The sequence below is a fragment of the Rhagoletis pomonella genome, unplaced genomic scaffold (assembly GCF_013731165.1).
Source record: "Rhagoletis pomonella isolate Grant_MI unplaced genomic scaffold, Rhpom_1.0 Rhpom_scaffold_00004, whole genome shotgun sequence".
NCBI classification, from domain to species: domain Eukaryota; kingdom Metazoa; phylum Arthropoda; class Insecta; order Diptera; family Tephritidae; genus Rhagoletis; species Rhagoletis pomonella.
This window is the reverse complement of record NW_023458558.1, coordinates 14099278-14107989: the sequence shown is the minus strand read 5'-3', so window position 1 is coordinate 14107989 and position 8712 is coordinate 14099278. Positions and strand designations below refer to the sequence as shown.

The following is an 8712-nucleotide window of genomic DNA, read 5'->3' as shown; positions in this document are numbered from 1 at the left end:
ACGACCCTAATAAATAGAAGGCTCACTACCCCGGCTGTCTGGCTAAAAAAAAAAAAAAAACATATACGGTAACGAGAAGGCTGATAAACTGGTTAGGACTGGATCATCTCTTCACTAGTCCGAAGCAGTTATAATAAACTGTCCACTGAGTGCTTAAAACTCGATGGAGAAAGAGGTTAAGAAAATATAATACCCGGCCAACAACTACGATCACCAAACACTGGCCCGGTAGTGGAAGTGCAGCTAAAATATGCCAATCGTACAATTCTTGTATTACAAAAGTAGGGGATGGATTTCTTTTATTGGGGTGCCGGAGTTAATGCCAATAATAAATGTTCGAGGGAAAGATTCTGAGGAAGATTTTTTTATTTTTGATGACGGCGGATACCGCATACGATAGTAATGACCACCTTTTGTTTCGTTTAATATGGAATGCGCGACCTAGGACTTGAAAAACAAAATGAAAAAAATTATTATTTTTTTTTTTAATGGCATACAATAAATATCGGCGTACGCTGTGAGCATTCTTATTCTACACCGAAAATATTTACCAATATTTTTTGATTTTGTAATCAAAAACCATATTTTTATACTAAATTTGTATACTTTTCACATGCATTTTTGGGCCACCCTAATATTTATACAAAAAACAGTTATAGTCTTTAGATCTACACACCATACGCATTTAATGTTATCCTCTATCTGTGAAATGAAATTACTTTCGCTGTGCGGCATTGGCAGCTGAAATTGCTTGAAACCTGTGTAGAGTTTGAATTAAATAAAAAAGTTCTTTTCTGAGTTAGCATATAGATATGAAACAGATACAGGATCCACAAGCAAAGTACGAGTACATACATACATACTTACATATGTATGTAAATAAGTGAGACAATTTGTGAAAAATATGTACATACATATTTAAGGAAACTTCTTGCGTCTCTTTATATATGTGTGCTGTCAAATGGAAAAATTCTTTACGAAAAGTTACCATAAAGCTCAGTTAGTCTAGACTTAACTTAATTTAACTTACCATAAGGAATCATCAATGATTACTCAACTTGTCAACTGAAGCCAAAAGTGGAAATATTTTGTTTTTGTGTTTTCTATTTCAGCTGTTTGACAGTTTACCGTCTAAAATAACACATCAAACAAATTCATGCAGAAAAATATGATAGCGTTAATTAATTTTTGAGAAATGCAAAAACGAAAATCTTGCAAGCCCGATTCTCCCACCACTCTCAATTTTCGCAAATAACTTAAGAATCTAAAACCAACAGGTTCTTAAGTTTCTAACAGTAAGTTAAGTTTTAATTAACCGCCAACACAGTTTCTCATATAACAGGTTGTCCTATTATTACGTAAAATTAAGTTACGAAAATTAAGTCTAGACTAAATAACTGGTTCAATGTGGAGTTGCATTGCAACCGGGAGCTGGGACCTAAAGAGCGGCAGGGATTTTAGGTAGGTTTCGGCTTTACCAAGGTGGTAAGTGTGTCCGCCCACACTGCCATTTGGAACTAAAATGCTTGCATTTCAGGGTAATGATTAAGGCATGAACTAATCCGTTGAGCTTTAAGAGCTCCGTGGAGCTTGGACTGCATTATTGCGGTAGGTACCGACGATAAACCTAACATATAGTTCTTTTCTTGCATTGTTGGGTGCACATTTATTTTGCTGCACTGAAGCGGGTGCGTATCTTGGTTACAACAAGATGGGCTGGTCCGAGTTAATGTGTGGCCATCGGAGTGTACGTACGTCTAAAACACTAATAGTGTGCCTTCCGTCTATCAGCCTTAATCCGTTATCGGACGATGAAGCTGAATTTACCGTCAGTGGCGCTAAAGATTCCTTCCTTGCCCACCTTGGCATTGAAATTGCTAAGGCCGAATTTGATATGCTGACAGTGGCAGCGCTCATAGAAGAGATCGTTAAATGCCTTATCTTTTTCTTCCATCGGGGCGTGGGCGCAGACGAGCAAGATGTTGAAGAATCTCGCTTTGCTGCGGATTGTGGCTAGATTCTCGTCCACCGGGGTGAATTACAATACTCGGCGATGGAGCCTCTCTCCCACTAAAAATCCAACACCGAATTTGCGCTCCTTTACGTGGCTGCTGTAGTAGACGCCGCAAGGCTCCACGCTTACTATGTCTTACCCCGTATAACGCATTTCTTAAATGGCAGTGATGTCATCTTATGTCTTCACAAAAAAATCAAGCAGTCGGGCAGAGTCACCTTTTCTATTAACAGTCCTGATATTCCAGGTGCGTAGCCTCGAATCGTAGTCCTTTAAATGTGTGCCAAGGTCGTCATCAAAAGGGGATCTCATCCGAGGCTTCGTTACTATTTTTCACTGGAAGTGGTTTTGACGTGACGGGCCCAAACTCAGCGCACAACCCATTGCTGTGAGGGAGCGTGGTTTCCCAATCGAATACACGTTTATATACCGAGCCGCTTGCTACATGACAGATGCCCGCTTACAGCCGCACACTTCACTGAGTCCTTAAACCGCATAAGTCGTCGCGGCCCCAACGCGAAGTTGCCTCTCTTTCTGCCGTGACCCAAGGCTCCACTCGGATTGGTTAGCGCATCTCGCACATGGATTGCTCATGTTGCCCAGAGTGCGCGAACGACGATGCAGCATAGCCATGGAACTGTAACTGCATTCGCAGAAAAACGACGCCATTGCGCTCCTGCTTTTGTTCACACCCTTACTTTGTCAATGGTTCTTACCTGCAAATTATTGTAAAATTGCTTTTTTTTTTTAAATTTGTATTAAACAAATTCAGTTGCGTTGAAAATTAATTTGAATTAGTGCCACAGTCTTTCCGAAAATAAGCTTTAATGATATGCTTTACTGAATTTTCTACGAAATTTTTTTCCTCGCTATGAGCTCCAATTGAACTGGGCGCTTTAATGCAATAAACCAAAATTTTGTTAAGAATTTTTAAAATTTGGCACTGTGTCATGGAAACAATTTCTTGCTTTGACATACTGGAATTTTTGCTGAACTAAAACCGAAGGGTACTTTTTTTTTAATGAATTAGCATGAAATCCCTCAACAGTTGCACAAAAAAGGTAAAGATAGTCTCTACATGCAGTGAAAAAGCTCTCAACGCGCTCCATACGCGTTTTTTTTTGAAAGCCTGATTTTTCGAATATCGAATATATCGAATATACAACAACAAAACTTAGTTCAATATAAGTTTTTTGTTTAATCATTTTAGCATTTTGGAAAATTTGTTAAATTTTTTTCTATTGTATATCCTTTGCCAGGCCCGGCTCAACTAACTCCGCTGACACCTCCTTCTCGGCTTGCCTATTACACATATGACCTGTTTTTTTTTTCTTTCATGTCGCATTATAAAAAAAGCATTCTATATATTTTCCCGATTTTCCTGTCATTGCAGTTAATCATGATGACCCATACAGAGAAAACGCTAAGTGGCAGCGTTCCTTCTGCCGCTCCATTGGTGAATATGTTGAATACCAATTCAAATGTGACCGCCGAGTCAGTGGATACGGCTGCCATTAGTGATTACCTTGAGGTGAATTTCGGCAACTTAAGCTCACAGTCGAATATGAGCTTGTTCAGTGCGCAGGGTAGAAGCCTTGTTGACAGATTCACACGAAATCGTGCTATTAGCGACCAGTGGCACTACATACTGATAAGCATATATGTAACAATGATTATATGCGGCACCGTTGGCAATATACTCGTTGTAATAGCCGTTGCGAGAAAGCCAATAATGCGTACGGCGCGCAATTTGTTCATATTGAATCTGGCAATTTCCGGTAAGTGAGTACTAAGGAATTTCCTGAGTTGAATGCTATTAGACGTTTCTGTTTATTCCCTATTCCTTTTTATATTTTGTTTAATTTAATTTTAGTGCTTTTCGCACTAACTTAATAAAAAATGTTGCCAGACTTTTGTATAAAAATAAATTGCTTAAACCAATCTTAGTTGGTAGGAATTAATTAAATTAAATTTATACATTTGCTCTTTAAATCTCCAAAAATATTCTTGAATTTTCGTTCGACTTTCTGGGGGTTTTCCTCTCTGTACACAAATAACTTCATATACATACACACGTATATGCATGTATTAAAAACTTATTTTATTTCGAATTTCCTTACTCCTCTTTCAGATTTATTATTATGCGTTATAACGATGCCAATAACCTTAGTTGAAATCCTCTCCAAGTACTGGCCTTTCGGAATGTTTGAATTTTTCTGCAAATTGGTTGCAATGTTGCAAGCAGTGAGCATTTTCGTATCGACGATTTCAATAACAGCCATAGCCTTTGACAGATATCAGGTGGGTGTAGATATTTATATACATGTGTACATATTTACATATTGTAAACATATCGAGCCCCAACCGCCAAAATATCGTAAGCGACACTTTTTTCAAAATTTTCTTTTTGATGCAGAAATGCATCTAGATGCTCTAGGAATATTTCTGCATCAAAAAGAAAATTTCGAAAAAAATGTCGCGTACGTTATTTGGCGGTTAGGGCTCGATATGTACATACTCACATACAACTTAATTAAGTTTTATTACTTTCATTTCTAATTAATAAGTCATATTAAAGTGGAAATGTCTGACATAAATATTTCATTAAATTGTTCGAATTTCACAGGCTGAGGCAATTATGTACATACATGTGTATCGAAAAAGTACAAATGCCAATACAAATCGCAAATGTATAATTAAAAAAATGTTGTAACGCAAATAATTTCATTGTATAGTTTAATGTTTTCTAAATCTGCACCCAAAAAAATTTTTTCATTCGGACACTTACTTTCAAAGAAAAAATAAAAATTTCCAAAACACTTCAAAAATTTTCAATTGTTGATTAAAAAAATAAACCTTTTGGGAATTTTGCAACAAAATTTACGTAGTGTTCTTTTCGACTACAAAACTCGGCGCTGCCTGAAAATCAGTGAAAAATATTAATCTTCGTAAATTAAGGGCCTACTTGAGAATGCCTTACCCATATACAATCGCTCTTTAGCAAAAAAGTGGGATTTCAAGAAATTTGAGGAAAATGGGGGTGGCATCGGCCCTTACTACTACTCGACCGATCTCAACCAAATTTGGTGATTAAAAAATCTATAGAAATAGGCAATAATATTTCTCATAAAAAAGAATAAAATCACGGGCTAGAGTCTTGAAATTTCAAAAAAAAAGCATTTACGATGGTCACCCCAATGCACATATGTATACACGTTGTCCGACCACTGCTATACTGGCCGGAAGTATATTTTATTTTTTTTTAAATTAGGCATACATGTTTTTACTACACATACGTAGCTTTTCCTTGTAACTACTCAAGGGTCCAAACCCAGCAAACATTTGGAGTCATAAATGAGTCTTTAAGGAGTACCATTTCGGAGCCTTTGTGCTCATTATGAGCTCATTTAAGAGTCCGAAATGAGGGTGTTTCCCTTCCTGCGAAGGTCGTCCTTTATGAGCTTAAATTCATACATCAAATGAGCCTCAATATGAGTCATATTGGACTCTTATTGGCCTCATATACGGCTCATTTTGGACTCTTTTTGAAGCTCTTAAATGACTCTTATTGGCCTCATAAATGCCTACTTTCGGAGCTCCTTGTATGCTGTTCTGTGACTCTTATTGGCTTTATTCTTCAACTCTCTTAATGAACTTACTTTAGAGCCATGTTAGCAAGGAATTCATTTCAAATACTGTTGCATATTTATATACAAACCTCTGCGCATACATATATACATATGTTCATATATTGCAGCATTCATGTAATAGCAGTTGCTGCAGCTAAATTTTGTTTATTTTTCCTTCCTAATTATTTTTCATATCTGTATAAACAAGTTTAGATATAAATTTCTAGTCGTTATTGTTTTTATACTGGCACAAAGTGGCTGCTCATAACTTGGATCATATATGACTCCTAAATGATTCATATAAGAGTAAATAAATGTTTGTTTTTGAAACTCATATTTCTTACTTACCGACTCATATATTCTGAGCGCTCAGAATATGTTTGCGGGGGAAGAAATAAAAGAAAACAAATGTTTTTCCTTGTTTGTATTTCATTGAAACATACGACTGTCACATTCGTGACGTATGGAAATACCCAAGTGTTAAAAAATAGTTGGTTGTGGTTTCAAGTTCAGTAAATATTTATTTAAGCTTTTAAAGCTTACGATATACAACAATACAATACTTACGGCACCGTTATGAATCCCTTAAATGTAAATTTCTATATTAACGTATATTTTCTGAATACACGCATTTTATTGACAATTTTGGACATAAACAAATATTCGCGTCAAACAATTTTTTTTTGATTTCCACGCCTAGTGGCGACTTGGCTTTAGAAACATTGAAAAAATAACAAATCAAAATGTTCCTTCACTTTTTCTCGTTTCAGCTGATTGTGTATCCAACGCGGGAGAGTCTTCAAGTCGGCGGTGTCATCAGCATACTCGCCTGCATTTGGCTACTGGCAGTGCTATTGGCTAGCCCACTCTTTGTCTACAAGCAGCTGGAGGAAGCTGAAATTCCGCCACTGCTGCAAGCACTGGGCATCCATGGTGTTTGTTTTTGTGTGGAAGATTGGCCACTTAGCAACGGACGTTTCTACTATTCAATTTTTTCACTATGTGTACAATACTTGGTGCCGATAGTGATAGTTTCCGGTGCGTATCTTGGCATTTATAGGAAACTGCAGAGTCGCAGCACTGTTGTGGCAATGCAAACGCCACAACGTAAAGCCGAACGTGGACGACGTATGCAACGTACAAATTGCCTGCTAATCACAATTGCGCTAATTTTCGGTATTTCATGGATGCCCTTAAATCTTTTCAATTTATATGCAGATATGCGTAGTCCGGTAGCGGTGACGGAGAGTATGCTAATCGCCTATGCGTTCTGTCATATGTTCGGCATGAGTTCGGCCTGCACGAATCCCTTGCTCTATGGATGGCTGAATGACAATTTCCGTAAAGAATTTACAGAATTATTATGTCGTTCTAATGAAAACACTAATGTTGCTCTTAATGGTCATACGACAGGGAGTGCACAGGCGCGTCGAAGACGAAAACTTAACGAAATATCCGGCAAAGGCGATTTGAAGTTATTGCACAACGGTAATGGTGCTGGCGTTCGAGCTGCTCTCACCGAATCTATGGCGTTGACCGAAAATCCCATTTCAATGGAGCTGACAACAATTACAGCGGTTAATTGACAGCTAAAACATAAGAAACAAAAACAATGACAACCACTAAATATTAATTGTAAAATTAGGCAAGTAGAACATGTAAATATATAATTATAAAATAGTTTGCACTAAATGTATATAACTTTAGGGCCGTTTTCTGAAGTAACTTTTATAAGTTGAAAGCTCACTATGTCCAAAGTTAAGCATTGCAATTATCGGTTTATGACCTACGTATGTTTCTTGGTTGTAAACCACTTAAAACAGGTTACTTGAGAAAACGGCCGTTAGTAAATTACTTTTTATTCTAAGTGTTTTTTTAAAACAAGACTAGCATTTGTACGTATTTATAATTAAATTAAGAAATGACGGCAGATCAACTCCTTTTAAAAGCTGAGCAAAGTGTTCTGGCAGTGGTTACAATATATGTATTTTTAGGCTTTTAAATTATTTTGAAATAATGTGTAAATTTCTACACGTATGTCAGACATTTTGATACTTATTTTTTTAAATTTCTTACGGAACTCAGAGAAAACAATTTCAAAGCTTCCGAAAAATTCCAAAAAAATTAATCTAAATTCGAAAAATTTTCATCAAAATTTCAAAATTCTTAATTAGGGTATATGTAGATATATTTAGAAAATTTTCGGGAATTTTTTTGACGAAAATTTAACCGCTTGTGAGGTTTTCCCATATATACATATGTGTGTATGTATATAGGCATAAATGTGTGGAAGATATGTAGCTGGGTTGACCGGATACTAATTCCAGAAGAAAAACGGTAACTAATTTCTCCAAGATGAGCTCTCAATCTTTGAATTTGATAATATTAAGGGAGATATGGTGCGATAACATAAAAAACCTCTGAGAAATAAGTATGTAGATAACATTAGTAATAATAGTATTGATTCATATTAGATATATTCTCAGAAAAAACTTTGTTTTCTTTTAATTGGTAGCTAGATAAGAAGGGGTGATTAATAAAGTTATGGCTCTGTATAAATTAAAATATTTGAGAATCTTTCCTCCTTTCTCTCTTTACCTACATGCTAATCTCAAAAAAGTCCACTGTAAGCTGAATTCGGTTATAATTTAAATTCTAAGTAGGCATTTATAGTATATGTATGTATGTATATTTACACTGGCTCCACGAAGGAACTGAATATGTCCGATTAGTGTTTTTTTTTTTGATAAATGCGAACGACTTTGAAACGATGAAGCCAACTGCTGTGTTAAAAATTAAATTGATATAACCAAATAACTGTTTGCTCCGGGCATAAACATCTTTATGGCAACAGCAAGTATTGAACTTTTTAAACATCTGGCAACGAAATACATATATTTTGTTAGTGTGTGAAATTCGCCTTCTGTATGCAAAATTTTCGTCTTAGCACAGATGTATTGCGAAGCGCTTACAAATTTCATCGAAACAAATTTAGCGTTAAGAAATTCCAAAATGCATTGATCATTACAGTTTTATAAATACATAGACAATACGTATATCCTCTTTGCC

General features: G+C 36.1%; 2 protein-coding genes across 2 annotated transcripts in view; one reads left to right on the top strand and one right to left on the bottom strand.

Annotated features, from left to right (window-relative positions):
• The window catches only part of LOC118737058 (neuropeptide F receptor), a 24126-nt gene extending 16388 nt beyond the window's left edge, over positions 1-7738 (top strand). The window contains exons 2-4 of the mRNA XM_036467304.1: positions 3408-3792; positions 4146-4315; positions 6414-7738. Of these exons, the coding sequence (XP_036323197.1) occupies positions 3414-3792; positions 4146-4315; positions 6414-7229 (1365 nt within the window). The 5' untranslated portion in view covers positions 3408-3413 and the 3' untranslated portion in view covers positions 7230-7738. The remainder of the gene's footprint in view (positions 1-3407; positions 3793-4145; positions 4316-6413) is intronic.
• LOC118737061 (golgin subfamily A member 7) overlaps positions 1-8712 on the bottom strand; it is a 67344-nt gene that overhangs the window by 52312 nt on the left and 6320 nt on the right. The window lies entirely within an intron of this gene.